Source organism: Phoca vitulina, unplaced genomic scaffold (assembly GCF_004348235.1).
Source record: "Phoca vitulina isolate PV1807 unplaced genomic scaffold, GSC_HSeal_1.0 scaffold84, whole genome shotgun sequence".
NCBI classification, from domain to species: domain Eukaryota; kingdom Metazoa; phylum Chordata; class Mammalia; order Carnivora; family Phocidae; genus Phoca; species Phoca vitulina.
This window is the reverse complement of record NW_022589787.1, coordinates 4,487,046-4,504,379: the sequence shown is the minus strand read 5'-3', so window position 1 is coordinate 4,504,379 and position 17,334 is coordinate 4,487,046. Positions and strand designations below refer to the sequence as shown.

The 17,334-nt window shown below is 38.7% G+C and overlaps 1 protein-coding gene across 1 annotated transcript in view; it reads left to right on the top strand.

Moving 5' to 3' along the window:
* OCA2 (OCA2 melanosomal transmembrane protein) overlaps window positions 1-17,334 on the top strand; it is a 287,151-nt gene that overhangs the window by 40,209 nt on the left and 229,608 nt on the right. The window contains exon 4 of the mRNA XM_032395393.1: window positions 16,905-17,032. Coding sequence (XP_032251284.1) covers window positions 16,905-17,032 — 128 coding nt within the window. The remainder of the gene's footprint in view (window positions 1-16,904; window positions 17,033-17,334) is intronic.

The following is a 17,334-nucleotide window of genomic DNA, read 5'->3' as shown; positions in this document are numbered from 1 at the left end:
CATGGAGCACTGGGTGTTATGCACAAACAATGAATCATGGAACACTATATCTAAAACTAATGATGTAATGTATGGGGATTAACATAACAATAAAAAATTTTAAAAAAATTCTAATTAGTTAACATATAGTGTAATATTGGTTTCAGGAGTAGAATTTAGTGATTCATCACTTACATATAACACCCAGTGTTCAACCTAACAAGTGCTCTCCTTAATATCCATCATCCATTTCTATTTGATTTTTGATACAGGACCAGAGCTTGGAGCTGCCCATCCACCATTTTGTTGATGTCACTTTGACATCTTCCTTCTTGATGCTCTGTCCTCAGATATGCTTTACCTTTACCTTGAATGCCCTTTCCCTCTTCACCTGAAAAACTTACTCATCCTCTAAGATCTTGCCTGAATATCATCTTTTTTTTGGTGAAATCTCTCAATCACCACATTTTGTTCCTCACTGTGAGGGCTTCCTAATGATTCGTATGTACACACACATCATATACAACTCTTTGCTTACTATGTGTTCTCTGCAGGATGGTGAATCCCTTAAAATTCACAGTGGTTTCTTGCTTACATTTCCACCCATAACCTTTAAGCTCAGAGCCTGGCACAGAGCAAGCATCCAAGAGTGACATACAAAAGAGTTCAGGTTAAGAAGACACTCAGGACCAGATGAATAGGACTTTTCTCTGACATTGTGAGAAGACTGATCTTGCAGGATTATAGAAGTGGGTACATTTTGGAAGACATATATAAGGAAGGATAATAGGTACAGGGTACCACAAGAGGTAGTTAGGATATATCTTCAAATTCCAGAGGTCACATGCAATAATTGTTATTTTCCAGAAAATTATCTAAAGCTCTCAAAGGTAGGATAAGAGTAATAGAAAGAATTGGAATCAATCAACACATATAAACTTTTATTTTTTTTATTTTTTATTTTTTTTATTTTATTATGTTATGTTAGTCACCATACAATACATCATTAGTTTTTGATGTGGTGATCCACGATCCATTGTTTTTGTATAACACCCAGTGCTCCATGCAGTACGTGCCCTCCTTAATACCCATCACTGGGCTAACCAATCCCCCCTCCCCGCTCCCCTCTAAAACCCTGTTTGTTTCTCAGAGTCCATAGTCTCTCATGGTTCATCTCTCCCTCCAATTCCCCCCACCTCATTTTTCCCTTCCTTTTCCTAATGTCCTCCATGCTATTCCTTATGTTCCACAAATAAGCAAAACCATATGATAATTGACTTTCTCTGCTTGACTTATTTCACTTAGCATAATCTCCTCCAGTCCCATCCATGTGGATGTAAAAGTTGGGTATTCATCCTTTCTGATGGCTGAGTAATATTCCATTGTATATATGGACCACATCTTCTTTATCCATTCAGCTGTTGAAGGGCATCTCGGCTCTTTCCACAGTTTGGCTATGGTGGACAGTGCTGCTATGAACATTGGGGTGCATATGGCCCTTCTTTTCACTACATCTGTGTCTTTGGGGTAAATACCCAGTAGTGCAATTGCTGGGTCCTAGGATAGCTCTATTTTTAAATTTTTGAGGAACCTCCACACTGTTTTCCAAAGTGGCTGTAACAACTTGCATTCCCACCAACAGTGGAAGAGGGTTCCCCTTTCTCCACAACCTCTCCAACATTCACATATAAACTTTTAAAAAAGTTTTTATTTAAAAACTCAGTTAACATACAGTGTAATAATAGTTTCAGATATACAAAATAGTGATTCAGCACTTCCATATATTACCTGGTACTCATCACAAGTACACTTCTTAATTCCCATCACCCATTTAACCCACCCCACCATCTCCCTCCTCTCCTACAACTATTGGTTTGTTCTCTATAGTTAAGAGTCCGTTTCTTGATTTGCCTCTCTCTTTTATTTCCCTTTGCTTGTTTTGTTTCTTAAATTCCACATATCAGTGAAATCATATGGTATTTGTCTTTCTTTGGCTGACTTATTTTGCTTAGCATAATGTTCTCTAGCTCCATCCATGTCATTGTAAATGGCAAGATTTCATTCTTTTTATGACTGAGTAATATTCCACCATATATATGCCCATTTTTTAATTGGATTATTCACTTTTGGGTATTGAATTTTATAAGTTCTTTATATGGTTTGGTTACTAACCCTTTATCAGATATGTCATTTGCAAGTATCTTCTCCCATTCCATAGGCTGCCTTTTAGTTTTGTTGATTGTTTTCTTCACGGTGAAGAAGCTTTTTATTTTGAAGAAGTCCCAATAGTTTACTTTTTACTTTTGTTTCCCTTGCCTCAGAAGACATATCTAGTAAAAAGTTGCTATGGCCAATAGGAAAGAATTTACAGCCTGTGTTCTCTTGGATTTTGATGGTTTCAAGTCTCACATTTAGGGCTTTCCTCCATTTTGAATTTATTTTTGTGTATGGTGTAAGAAAGTGGTCTGGTTTCATTCTTTTACATGTTGCTGTCCAGTTTTCCCAACACCATTTGTTGAAGAGACTTTTTTCCATTGCATATTCTTTCCTGCTTTGTTGAAGGTTAAATGACCATAGAGTTGTGGGTTTGTTTTTGGGTTTTTGTTCTATTCTGTTGATCTATGTGTCTACTTTTATGACATATATTGTGTCACATACTGTATTGATTACTGTAGGTTTGTAATATAACTTGAAGTCCGGAATTGTGGTGCCTCCAGCTTTGCTTTGCTTTTTCAAGATGGCTTTGGCTATTTGGGGTTTTTATGTTTCCACACAAATTTTAGGGTTGTTTGTTCTAGCTCTGTGAAAAATGCTATTGGTATTGAATCTGTAGATTGCTTTTGGAATATAGACATTTTAACAATGTTTGTTCTTCCAATCCATGAACATGGAATGCCTTTCTATTTCTTTGTGTCATCTTCAATTTCTTTCATAAGTGTTTTATAGTTCTCAGAGTACAGGTCTTTCACCTCTTTGGTTAGGTTTATTCCTAAGTATCTTACGGTTTTTGGTGCAATTGTAAATGAGATTGATTCCTCTGTTTCTGCTGCTTCATTATTGGTGTAAAGAAATGTAACAGGTTTCTGTGCATTGATTTTCTATCCTGTGAGTTTACTGAATTTGTGTATCAGTTCTAGCTATTTTTGTGCTGGAGCCTTTTTAGTTTTCTACATAGAGCATGCTGTCATCTGCAAATAGTGAAAGTTTTACTTCTTCTTTGCTGATTTGGATGCCTTTTGTTTCTTGTTGTTGTCTGATTGCTGTGGCTAAGACTTCCAGTACTATGTTAAATAACAGTAATGAGAGTGGACATCCTTGTCTTGTTACTGACTGGAGTGGAAAAGATCTCAGTTTTCCTCCATTTAGGATGATCTCAGCTGTGGGTTTTTCATGGATGGCCTTTATTATGTTGAGGTATATTCCCTCTAAACCTTCTTTGTTGAAGGTTTTTTGTTTTGTTTTGTTTTATTTTAATCATGAATGGATGTACTTTGTCAAATGCTGTTTCTGCATCTATCAAAATGATCGTATGGTTCTTATCATTTCTTTAATTTGTGTGGTGTATCACACTGATTGGTTTGTGAATATTGAACCACCCTTGAAACCCAGGAATAAATCCCATTTGATCGTGGTGAATGATTTTTTTAATGTAATGTTAGGTTCAGTTTGCTGGTATTTTAATTGAGAAATTTTGCATTCATGTTAATAATGGATATTGGCCTGTATTTCTCTTTTTTTAGTGGAATCTTTATCTGGTTTGGTATCTGGGTAATTCTGGCCTCATGAATGAATTTGGAAGTCTTCCTTTTCTATTATTTTGGAATAGTTTGAGAAAAATAGGTATTAATTATTCTTTAAATGTTTGGTAGAATTCACCTGTGAAGCCATCTGGCCCTGGATTTTTGTTTGTGGGAAGTTTTTTGATTACTGATTCAATTATTTGCTGGTTATCAGTCTGCTCATGTTTTCTATTTCTTCCTGTTTCACTTTTGGTAGTTTATATGTTTCTAGGAATTTATCCATTGATTTTTGTTGGGTTTCTTTGTGCCTCCCGGATTTGGATATCTGCTTCCTTCCCCAGATTAGGGGAGTTTTCAGCTATTATTTCTTTTTTTTTTTTTTAAGATTTTATTTATTTTTTGAGAGAGAGAGACAGCGAGAGAGGGAACACAAGCAGGGGGAGTGGGAGAGGGAGAAGCAGGCTTCCCGCTGAGCAGGAGCCCGATGCGGTGCTCAATCCCCGGACCCTGGGATCATGACCTGAGCCGAAGACAGACACTTAATGACTGAGCCACCCAGGTGCCCCCAGCTATTATTTCTTTAAGTAAATTTTCTTCCCTACTTCTCTCTCTTCTTCTTCTGGGACTCCTATAATATGAATGTTAATACATTTGATGGAGTCACTGAGTTCTCTAAGTCTATTCTCACGTCGAATAATTCTTTTTTCCTGTCTTTTGTTCAGCTTGGTTACTTTCCATTACTGTGTCTTCTAGGTCATTAATTCATTCCTCTGCCTCTTCCAGCCTGTTACTCATTGTATCAAATATATTTCTAAATATGCAATAAATGTATTCTAAAAGTGCAATAAATGTATTGCACTCTTCATCTCTGATTCCTTTTTATCTCTGTGTTAAGAGTCTCACTGATGTCTTCCACTCTTTTATCAAGTCCAGTGAGTATCCTTATGGTCATTGCTTTAAATACTCCATCAGGCATGTTACTTATATCTGTTTTGCTTAGATCTCTGGCCATGGCCTTGTCCTGTTCTTTCATTTGGGACAATTTTCTATATCTTCTCATTTTGTCTAAGTCTCTGTGCCTGTTTCTATGTGCTGCAAAAGTCAGATATTTCTCTTGTTCTAGAGGGTAATGGCCTTATGAAGAAGATGTCCTGTATTGCCCTACCTTGTAGTGTCCCCTCTTCCCCAGGGCCTGGTGCTTCAGTAAGTGTGTCCAATGTGTGCTGCATGCACTGTGCTTTTGTGTCCTGGCTATTTTATCCTTTAGGCTAGTCATATTCAGAAGCTGTCTTTTTCTGTTATGGGCAGTGTTTGGTCCCTGAGCTGAATATGGCAAGTTTTAACTAGTTGTGCTCTGATCTGCTTGTGAAATGGGACCTCTTACCACTGCTGCTGGAACCAAGGCCCTGCAAGATTCCCAGGTCAGGAGACACGGTGTATGCAGGGGTTTGTACCAGTCTTCTGGGGTTAGGGGACTCTCGGTGCTGGGACTGGGGCAAGCATGACTGGGAAGGGCAGTTCCACTGCAGCACAGTTGGGGGCAGGGCTTGTTGTAAGCAAGTGAGGTGGTGAGTGTCAGTGCTGCTCTGCTTCCTGCAGGTGGCTCTGTGCTAATGCTGAGGGATGGGGAAGGAAAATGAGGCCTGCCAGTTTTTTGTTCCCAGAGGGGTCTGTCCATGAACACTGCCTCTTTGGGACATGCTCTGAGTTGAGCAAATAACCTTTCCATTTTGTGCCCCAGGCACTCTTCAGATAGTCTTTGCCACACTGTATGTCTGTGGGATGTTTGCCTGGCCTTCTTTCCAAGAGTGGCCCCAGTGCCCTCCAGGCTCAATCCCAACCAAGTCCACTGACTTTTAAAATTCCAGGCTTTAAGCCCCGCTGTCTGCAAGAATTCAAAAAACTCGGCCCCTCTCATTTTCAAGCCAATTGCTATGGGGATTCCTCTTCTCAATGTGAGTTCCCCTGTGTGCTAGTCTGTCTCTTGCCCTTTTCCATGACTGTGGCTCCCTTCCCATCTCAGTCACCGTGATCCGCTTCTCTCCCAAGCCATGTCTCTGCACTTCGTACCTTCTTTGATGTGGTCTCTTCTCTATCTTTAGTTTTGGAGTTTGTTCTGCCAGTGTTCAGGTCGATTTTGGGGGTATTTAGGATGATTTGATAGTTATCTAGTTGTATTTGTGGGATGATGTAAGCGTAGGGTCCTCCTACTTTGCTGCCATCTTCCCCTCACCAGTTTCTCCCCAGGCAATCTGATCTGTTTTCTGTCACTATTGATCAGGGTTTGGCAAACTGTTCTGAAAAGAGCCAGAGATATTAAATATTTGAAACAATGCAGGCCATACACAAATACTACCACAAACTGAATGCTGCTGTTGTGCTAAAGCAGCCACAGAAAATATATACATGAATCACTATGGATGTGTTCCAATAAAAAATTATTTACAAAAACAGGAAGTGGGCCAGATTTGACCCATGAGCTATAGTTTATCAATCCCTGCTATTTGCATTTTCTAGAGTTTTATGTAAAAGATTTGTATAATATGTAATTTTTTAAGTCTGACTTCTTTTATCAGGATAATTCTTATGAGATTCATCCATGTGGTAGTGTACATCAATATTTCCTTCCTTTTTATTGGCCGAATAGTATACTATGGGTTGAATATGCCACAATTCATATATCGATTCACCTGTTGTGTATTTGGATCATTTCTAGTTTTTTACTATTATGACTGAAACTACAATGAACATTCGTGTTCAGTTCCTTCTTTCATCGTATGCTTTAATTTCTCTTGAGTTAATACCTACAAGTGGAATGGTTGGATCATTTGGTAGATTATGGGCAATGTTTTTAAAGATTGCTAGGCTGTTTTCCAAAGTGGTTGTAACATTTTACAAATCCATTAGCAGTATGTGAGATTTCCAATTCCTCCATATCTTTGTCCATACTTAGTTTGGTCTGGCTTTTTATTTTTACACATTCTAAGGTATGTAGTAAGGTATGGTTTTGCTTTGCATTTTCCTGATGATTAGTGATGTTGAACATATTTGCATGTGCTTATATTCCATCCTTATATATTCTATGGTGAAGTGCCTTTTCAAAATATTCTCCATTTTAATGGAGTTGTTTGTTATTGTTGGGTTTTGAGAATTTTGAGGAATATATTCAGGTATGCTGAGTCCTTTATGAGATAGATCATTTGCAAATTTTTCTCCTAGTCTGTGGCTTGTCTTTGTGTTTACTTAACAGTGACTTTTGAGAAACATGAGTCCAATTAATGAAAATTTCCTTTTATACATCATGCTTTTAGTGTTGTATCCAAGAAAGTTTCCCAGGGTCAAAGAGACTTTTCTATATTTTATTCTAAACATTTTATAGTTATAAATTTTCCATTAGGCATATGATCCACTTAGTTAACTTTTGTATGTGATTCAATGAACAGATCAAAGTAAAACAATTTTTTTTTTTTGCATGTGGATATCCAATTGCTCCAGCAACATTTGTATAAAAAACTACTATTTCTTCACTGAACTGTCACTGAACCTTTGTTGAAAATCAACTGGCCAGGAATGTATAGGTGTATTTCTGGATTCTTCATTAATCAAATTGATTATACTCATGCAATACTACACTGTTTTGACTATTGTAGCTTTCTAATAAGTCTTAATGTGAGATAATGTGTGTTCTTCAAATTTTCTCTTCTTTTTCAAGGTTGTATTGGCTATTCTAGGTCCTTTGCATTCCCATATGAATTTCAGAATCAGTTTGTTAATTTCAACACAAAAGATGGCTGGGATTTCTACAGAACATTCTTAGGAAAACCTTTATAAAGAAGACCTAAATAAATGGAGATACATAACAAGTTCATAGATCAGAAGACCCTACATTGTTAAAATGCTCTTTCCAAATTAATCCATATGTGGCCCCTCAAAGGTGTCTATACTCTAATTCCTGTTGTTAATGCTTGTATGTGTTATGTTGTGTGGCAAAGGGACTTTGCAGATAGAATTAAGGTTACAAACCTTAATACAAGATTTTCCTTGATTATCTAGGTGTGCCCAGTGTAATCACATGGGCCCCTAAAAGTAGAAGTGAAAGACAGAAGAGTCAGTTAGAGAGATGAAACAGAAGAAGAGGCAAAAGAGATTTGAAGTATGAGAGGGACTTGACCTACTATTGGCTGGCTTTGATGATAGATGAGGGTGGGGGTCTTGACCCAGGGAACGGGGGTGACCTCTAGAAGAGAGAAAAACTCCTGGGTGACAGCCAGTGAGGAAATTGGGGCCTCAGGATTACAGCTGCAAGGAACTGAATTATGTCAACAACTTAAATGAATAAGAAAGCAGATTCTTTCCTAGAGCCTCCAGAAAGGAATTCAGCACCAGGAATGCCGCCACATTGATTTTACCTTAATGATGCTCTAGTCAGAAATGTAGCTGAGCCCACCATACTTCTGACCTGTGAAAACTGTGATTTAAGAAGTAGGTTTTATTTTAAGCCACTACATGTGTGGTAATTTATTATGGCAGGTATAGAAAATTATTATAGTACTCTTTTTTTTTCTTTAATGTTTTAATTGTTATGTTAATCACCATACATTACATCATTAGATTTTGATGTAGTGTTCCATGATTCATTGTTTGTGTATAACACCCAGTGCTCCATGCAGAACGTGCCCTCTTTAATACCCATCACCAGGCTAACCCATCCTCCTACCCCCTTCCCCTCTAGAACTCTCAGTTTGTTTTTCAGAGTCCATCGTCTCTCATGGTTCATCTCCCCCTCCGATTTCCCCCCTTCATTCTTCCCCTCCTGCTATCTTCTTCTTCTTCTTTTTTTAAACATATATTGTAATATTTGTTTCAGGGGTACAGATCTGAGATTCAACAGTCTTGCACAATTCCCAGCGCTCACCATAGCACATACCCTCCCCAATGTCTATCACCCAGCCACTCCATTCCTCCCACCCCCCCACCACTGCAGCAACCTTCAGTTTGTTTCCTGAGATTAAGAATTCCTCATATCAGTGAGGTCATATGATACATGTCTTTCTCTGATTGACTTATTTCGCTCAGCATAACACCCTCCAGTTCCATCCATGTCGTTGAAAATGACAAGATCTCATTCCTTTTGATGGCTGCATAATATTCCATTGTATATATATACCACTTCTTCTTTATCCATTCATCTGTGGGTAGATATCTTGGCTCTTTCCACAGTTTAGCTATTGTGGACACTGCTGCTATAAACATCGGGGTGCACGTACATATCGGGTCCCTACATCAGGGTGCAATTGCTGGATCGTACAGTAGCTCTATTTTCAACTTTTTGAGTAACCTCCATACTGTTTTCCAGAGTGCCTGCACCAGCTTGCATTCGCACCAACGGTGTAAGAGGGTTCCCCTTTCTCCGCATCCCTGCCAACATCTGTCGTTTCCTGACTTGTTAATTTTAGCCATTCTGACTGGTGTGAGGTGGTATCTCATTGAGGTTTTGATTTGGATTTCCCTAATGCCGGGTGACGTTGAGCACTTTTTCTTGTGTCTGTTGGCCATTTGGATGTCTTCTTTGCAGAAATGTCTCTTCATGTCGTCTGTCCATTTCTTGATTGGATCATTTGTTCTTTGGGTGTTGAGTTTAAGAAGTTCTTTATAGATTTTGGATACTAGCCCTTTATCTGATATATCATTTGCAAATATCTTCTCCCATTCTGTCAGTTGTCTTGTGGTGTTGTTGACTGTTTCTTTTGCTGTGCAAAAGCTTTTTATCTTGATGAAGTCCCAGTAGTTCATTTTTGCCCTTGCTTCCCTTGCCTTTGGCCATGTTTCTAGGAAGAAGTTGCTGTAGCTGAGGTCAAAGAGGTTGATGCTTGTGTTCTGCTTTAGGATTTGGATGGACTCCTGTCTCACATTTAAGTCTTTCAACCATTTGGAGTCTATTTTTGTGTGTGGTGTAAGGAAATGGTCTAGTATCATTCTTATGCATGTGGCTGTCCAATTTTCCCAACACCATTTGTTGAAGAGACAGTCTTTTTTCCACTGGACATTCTTTCCTGCTCTGTCGAAGATGAGTTGACCATAGAGTTGAGGGTCCATTTCTGGGCTCTCTATTCTGTTCCATTGATCTATGTGTCTGTTTTTGTGGCAGGACCATACTGTCTTGATGATGACAGCTTTGTAATAGAGCTGGAAGTCCGGAATTGTGATGCCGCCAGCTTTGTTTTTCTTTTTCAACATTCCTCTGGCTATTCGGGGTCTTTCCTGGTTCCATACAAATTTTAGGATTATTTGTTCCATTTTTTTGAAAATAGTGGATGGTCTTTTGTTGGGGATTGCTTTGAATGTGTAGATGCACTAGGTAGCATTAACATCTTCACAATATTTGTTCTTCCAATCTATGATCATAGAACGTTTTTCCATTTCTTTGTGTCTTCCTCAGTTTCTTCCATGAGTATTATAGTTTTCTGAGTGCAGGTTCTTTGCCTCTTTGGTTAGATTTATTCCTAGGTATCTGATGGTTTGGGGTGCAATTGTAAATGGGATCGACTCCTTAATTTCTCTGTCTTCTGTCTTGTTGTTGGTGTATAGGAACACCGCTGATTTATGTGCATTGGTTTTATATCCTGCCACTTTACTGAATTCCTGTATGAGTTCTAGCAGTTTTGGGGTGAAGTCTTTTGGGTTTTCCACATAAAGTATCCTATCAACTGTAAACAGTGAGAGTTTGACTTCTTCTTTGCCGATTTGGATGCCTTTGATTTCTTTTTGCTGTCTGATTGCTGTGGCTAGGAATTCTTGCACTGTGTTGAATAGCAGTGGTGATAGTGGACATCCCTGCTGTGTTCCTGACCTTATGGGGAAAGCTCTCAGTTTCTCCCCATTGAGAATGATATTTGCTGTAGGTTTTTCATAGATGGATTTTATGATATTGAGGTATGTACCCTCTATATCTGTACTCTAAAAGTTTAGATCGGTAACGGATGCTGTACTTTGTCAAATGCTTTTTCTGCATCTATTGAGAGGATCATATGGTTCTTGTTCTTCTTTTATTAATGTATTGTATCACATTGATTGATTTGCGCATGTTGAACCAACCTTGCAGCGCAGGAATAAATCCCACTTGGTTGTGGTGAATAATCCTTTTGGCTACTGTTGTAGCCAAATAATCCCTTTGGCTACTGTTGAATCCTACTGGCTAGTATTTTGGTGAGAATTTTTGCATCCATGTTCATCATGGATATTGTTCTGTAATTCTCCTTTTTGATGGGGTATTTACTGGTTTGGGGTCAAGGTAATGGTGGCCTCATAGAATGGGTTTGGAAGTTTTCTTCCATTTCTATTTTTTGGAACATTTTCAGAGGAATAGGTATTAATTCTTCTCTAAATGTTTGGTAGAATTTCCCTGGGAAGCTATCTGGCCCTGGGCTTTTGTTTGTTGGGAGATTTTTGATGACTGCTTCAATTTCCTTAGTGGTTATAGGTCTGTTCAGGTTTTCTATTTCTTCCTGGTTCAGTTTTGGTAGTTGATACATCTCTAGGAATGCATCCATTTCTTCCAGATTGTCTAATTTGCTGGCATAGAGTTGCTCATAATATGTTCTTATAATTATTTGTATTTCTTTGGTGTTGGTTGTGATCTCTCCTCTTTCATTCATGATTTTGTTGATTTGGGTCATTTCTCTTTTCTTTTTGATAAGTCTGGCGTGGAGTTTATCAATCTTGTTAATTCTTTCAAAGAACCAGCTCCCGGTTTTGTTGATCTGTTCTACTGTTCTTTTGGTTTCTATTTCATTGATTTCTGCTCTGATCTTTATTATTTCTCTTCTTCTGCTGGGTTTAGGCTTTATTTGCTGTTCTTTCTCCAGCTCCTTTAGGTATAGGGTTAGGTTGTGTATTTGAGACCTTTCTTGTTTCTTGAGGAAGGCTTATATTGCTATATACTTTTCTCTTAGGACTGCCTTTGCTGCATCCCAAAGATTTTGAACAGTTGTGTTTTCATTTTCATTTGTTTCCATTATTTTTTTAAATTCTTCTTTAATTTCCTGGTTGGCCCATTCATTCTTTAGTAGGATGCTCTTTAGCCTCCATGTATTTGAGTTCTTTCCGACTTCCCTCTTGTGACTGAGTTCTAGTTTCAAAGCATTGTGGTCTGAAAATAGGCAGGGAATGATCCTAATCTTTTGGTACTGGTTGAGACCTGATTTGTGACCTAGGATGTGATCTATTCTGTAGAATGTTCCATGGGCACTAGAGAAGAATGTGTATTCCGTTGCTTTGGGATCGAATGTTCTGAATATGTTTCTGAAGTCCATTTGGTCCAGTGTGTCATTTAAAGTCTTTATTTCCTTGTTGATCTTTTGCTTAGATGATCTGTCCATTAAAGTCCCCCACTATTATTGTATTGTTGTCAATGTGTTTCTTTGCTTTTGTTATTAATTGCCTCATATAATTGGCCACTCCCATGTTAGGGACATAGATATTTACAAGTGTTAGATCTTCTTGTTGGATAGACCCTTTAAGTATGATATAGTGTCCTTCCTCATCTCTTATTACAGTCTTTGGTTTAAAATCTGATTTGTCTGATATAAGGATTGCCACCCCAGCTTTCTTTTGATGTCCATTAGCATGGTAAATGGTTTTCCACCCCCTCACTTTCAATCTGGGGGTGTCTTTGGGTCTAAAATGAGTCTCTTGCAGACAGCATATCGATGGGTCTTCTTATTTATCCAATCTGATAGCCTGTGTCTTTTGATTGGGGCATTTAGCCCATTTGTATTCAGGGTAACTATTGAAAGATATGAATTTAGTGCCATTGTATTGCCTGTAAGGGGACTGTTACTGTATATTGTCTGTGTTCCTTTGTGGTCTATGTTGTTTTTAGGCTCTCTCTTTGCTTAGCGGACCCCTTTCAAGATTTCTTGTAGGGCTAGTTTCGTGTTTGCAAATTCCTTTAGTTTTTGTTTGTCCTGGAATATTTTTATCTCTCCTTCTATTTCTTTTTTTTTTTTTTTAAGATTTTATTTATTTATTTGACAGAGATAGAGCCAGAGAGCACAAGTGGAGAGAATGGCAGAGGGAGACGAAGAAGCAGGCTCCCCACTTGAGCAGGCAGCCCGATGCAGGGCTCGATCCCAGGACCCTGGGATCATGACCTGAGCCAAAGGCAGACGCTTAACCATCTGAGCCACCCAGGCGCCCCTCTCCTTCTATTTTCAATGACAGCCTAGCTGGATATAGTATTCTTGGCTGCATATTTTTCTCATTTAGTGCTCTGAATATACCATGCCAGTCCTTTCTGGCCTGCCAGGTCTCTGTGGATAGGTCTGTTGCCAATCGAATGTTTCTACCATTGTAGGTTACAGATCTCTTCTCCCGAGCTGCTTTCAGGATTTTCTCTTTGTCTCTGAGCCTCATAAGTTTTACTATTAGATGTTGGAGTGTTGACTTATTTGTATTGAATTTGAGAGGGGTTCTCTGTGCCTCCTGGATTTTGTTGTCTGTTTCCTTCCCCAAATTAGGGAAGTTCTCTGCTATAATTTGCTCCAATATACCTTCTGCCCCTCTCTCTCTTTCTTCTTCTTCTGGGATCCCAATTATTCTAATGCTGTTTTGCCTTATGGTATCGCTTATCTCTTGAATTCTGCCCTCGTGATCCAGTAGTTGTTTATCTCTCTTTTTCTCAGCTCCTTTATTTTCCATCATTTGGTCTTCCATATCACTGATTCTCTCTTCTGCTTCATTTATCCTAGCAGTTAGCGCCCCCATTTTTGAATGCACCTCATTAATAGCCTTTTTTATTTCGACTTGGTTAGATTTTAGTTCTTTTATTTCTCCAGAAAGGGTTTCTCTAATCACTTCCATGCTTTTTTCAAGCCCAGCTAGTATCTTTAAAGTGATGATTCTGAAGTCTAGATCCGACATCGTACTAATGTCCATATTGAGTAGGTCCCTGGCAGTCGGTACTACCTCTTGTTCTTTTTGTTGAGGTGATTTTTTCCGTCTTGTCATTTTGTCGAGAGGAGAATAGGTGAATGAGAGAACAAAATGCTAACAGGGTAACAACGTCCCCAGAAAATATACTCTAAACAAATCAGAAAACACCTGAAGCCGGGGGAAAAGAAAGGGAAGGAAAGAAAAAAGAAAAAAAAAAAGAAAAAGAAAAAGATAAAAACAAACAAAAACAGAACAAAACAAAAAAACCCAGAATATGATCAAATATGATCAGGCTGGTACATAGATCAGTTCCACACACTAGATCTTGGGTGTATTTTGGTCTGTTAGAAGAAAGTGACTCCCAAAATTTTAAAGAAAGAAAAACTTACATATGTACAAAAATAAGGGTTGATAGGCTGAAGGAATGGAAGATGACTGTAAATATGAAAATTATAAAAAATTTTATAAAAGTAATTGATAAGAAGTTGTTTGAGAAAAGAAAGAAGAGGATTAAAAAAAATGGAGAGAATGTGATCAGGCAGGAGACTAGAACAAAGCTGTACACTAGAGATTTAGGGTATATTTTGATCTGTTAGAAGAAACTGTATCTCAAAATTTTAGAGAGAACAACTTATTTATATATGCCAAAAATAAGGGTAACTACTATGAAGGGATAGAATATGACTTTAAAAATGAAAAATAAAAATGTTTTTTAAAAAAGGGATTGATACAATGTTGGTTGAGAAAGGGAAAAAGAAAAATTAAAAAAAAAAGGCAGTTAAAAAAAATTAACTTTGAAAGACTAAAGAATCATGGTAAAAAAGCCATGGATTCTTTGCGCAGTATTCCCCTAGTGCTGGAGTTCTGCCCTTCTCATTGATCGGTAAACTTGGTCTTGGCTGGCTGTTCTTGCTGATCTTCTGGGGGAGGGGCCTGTTGCCATGGTTCCCAGATGTCTTTGCCAGAGGCGGAATTGTCCCGCCCTTGCTGGGTCCAGGCTAAGTAATGTGCTCGGGTTTGCTCTCGGGAGCTTTTGTTCCCTGCAAGCTTTCCGTATAGCTTTGGAGGAGAAGAGTGAAAATGGCGGCCTCCCAATCTCTGCCCCAGAGGAGCCGAGAACTCGGGGCCCCGCTCCTCAGTGAGCCCCCAGAGAAAAGCAATCAATCACTCCTGTCTCCCCGGTCTCTGGCCGCACTCCATGCTCACCCGGCCTGTGACCCAGCATTTCTATCTCTGGCACCCAACTCGTGTGGAGTCTCCAAACCCAGCAGATCCCTGTGGTGTGCTCTCACGCCGCTCCTCCCGGGGGAGGAAGGTGAGTCTCCCCGGATCTGCCACTTGTTGGGTTCCTGCTGGAGTAGCAGTGGCCCGACTGTGCCCTGGATCATGGTTTATGGCAATCCCGAGCTGAGAGCCCACGCCTCGGCTCTGTCTCTGCAGCCGGCTTCCCCGCTCTTGTACCTGGGAGCTCTGCTGCACTCAGGCACCCCTGGTCTTTCTGTGACCCCAAGGGTCCTGAGAACACACTGTCCCAGCGAGGGTTCCACCCCCCGCTTAGTCACTGGAGCAACGTTCCTCAGCGGAGCCGACTTCTAAAAGTTCCGATTTTGTGGTCCGCCATTGCTCTATCACTTGCCAGAAGCGGCTGATGGAGGCCCCTCCCCCCGCTGTCTATCCTTCCGAATATCACCTCGGATTCACTTCTCCACAAGTCCTACATTCCAGGAAGTGGTCGCTTTTCTGTTCAGAGGGTTGTTGCTATTCTTTTCTTCAATCTCCTGTTGAGTTCGTAGGTGTTCAGAATGGTTTGATCCCTATCCAGCTGAATTCCTGGTACCAGACGAAATCCAGGTCTCCTACTCCTCCTCCATCTTGCTCCAGTACTCTTTTTTTTTTTTTTGAAGATTTATGTATTCATTTTAGAGAGAGAGAGCAGGTCGGCTGGTGGGGGGGGGAGGGCAGGCGGACAAAGAGGAGCCTGAAGAGGGGCTTGATCGCATGACCCTGAAATCATGACCTGAGCCAAAATTAAGAGTTGGACACTTAACTGACTGAGCCACCCAGGCACCCCAAAGTAGTACTCTTTTTATGTCTATAGAATTTATAGTCATGTCACTGTTCTTTTTCTTGATATTGTTAAATTTTGTCCTCTCATATTTTGTCCTATTCAAATTGGCTAAGGTTTATCAACCTTCTTGATTTTCTCTAAGAACCAAATTTTGGTGCCATTGCTTTGCTCTACTATTTTTCTACTTCCTATTTCACTGATTTCTGCTCCAATCCTTACTCTTTCTTTTCTTGTACTTATTTTGGGTCTTATTTGCCCTACTCATTAAAAAAAATGAGCAGACTGTTTGAACAAAAACTTCACAAAAGAATATCTGTAGATGGCAAATAGGTACATGAAAAACACTCAAAATCATTAGCCTTTAGAGAAATGCAATTTGAAACCACAATAAAGACCCTTCATACTCATCGGAATGTCAAACATTAAAAAAGGCTGACCCAGTGTTGAAAATCTGGGGTAACAAATTCTGATACTGCTGGTGGTGTTATATAATGTTACAACCATTTTGGAAAACAATTTCACAGTTTCTTAAAACGTAAATATTCTATAATATTAACCTATCATAAGATCAACTATTCCATTCCTAGGTATTTATCCAAGGGAACTGAAAACACATGCATAGATAGATAATTGTATATGATAGCACATTTGTTTGTAATAGTCAAATAATGGAAGCAATCCAAATGTCCCATCAACAGTGAATAGATATGTACATCATCCCATAGCCATACTATGGCATATTACTAAACAATAAAAACTAATGAACTATTGATCCACAAACCAATATTGCAGAATTTTAAAATAGTTGTGTTGAAGTGGAAGCTGTCAGACAAAAGAATGAATGCTGTATGATTGCATTTATAGAAAATATAGAAAATATAAACTATAGTGAAAAAAAAAAAAAAGACATGAATAGTTCCTGGGGGTAGGGTGGGGTTACAGGGGGAGATAGAGAGGATACAAGAATGCAAACATTAGTAAATTGCTGGGGGTAGTGAATGTTTTCATTGTCTTGATTGTATTATTCGTTTTGTGGGTATATACATTAGCCAAAATATAAATTGTACATTTTGATATGTTCAGTTTGCAGAATATAAATTTTCTTCAAAAAAGAAAGCAATCATAAGATAAAAACTCAGTGTGTTAACAATTGAACTACATATGTCCACTTATTTGTTTTTCAGGGTGGATTGCTATTCTGGGTGCCATCTGGTTGCTAATTTTAGCTGATATTCATGATTTTGAGATAATTCTACACCGAGTGGAATGGGCAACTCTTCTATTCTTTGCAGCACTCTTTGTTCTGATGGAGGTAAGACTTTAGAACTTTTGCAATGTCATCTTTTACCTGACTTTTATATTTCATATTTTACTGAGTGAATGAAAAAAGCCCAAGTCTATAAGTCTTTCCACATATTCACCAAGGAGAAAATGATGGAGTTTGTAATTAGAATATTTTAAGTTAAACCAGCTTTTATCTCAGCCACCTAAATATTTCTGATAATTATTTTTTACTTTTTTTTATTGTTATGTTAATCCCCATACATTACATCATTAGTTTTAGATGTAGTGTTCCATGATTCATTGTTTGTGCATAACACCCAGTGCTCCATG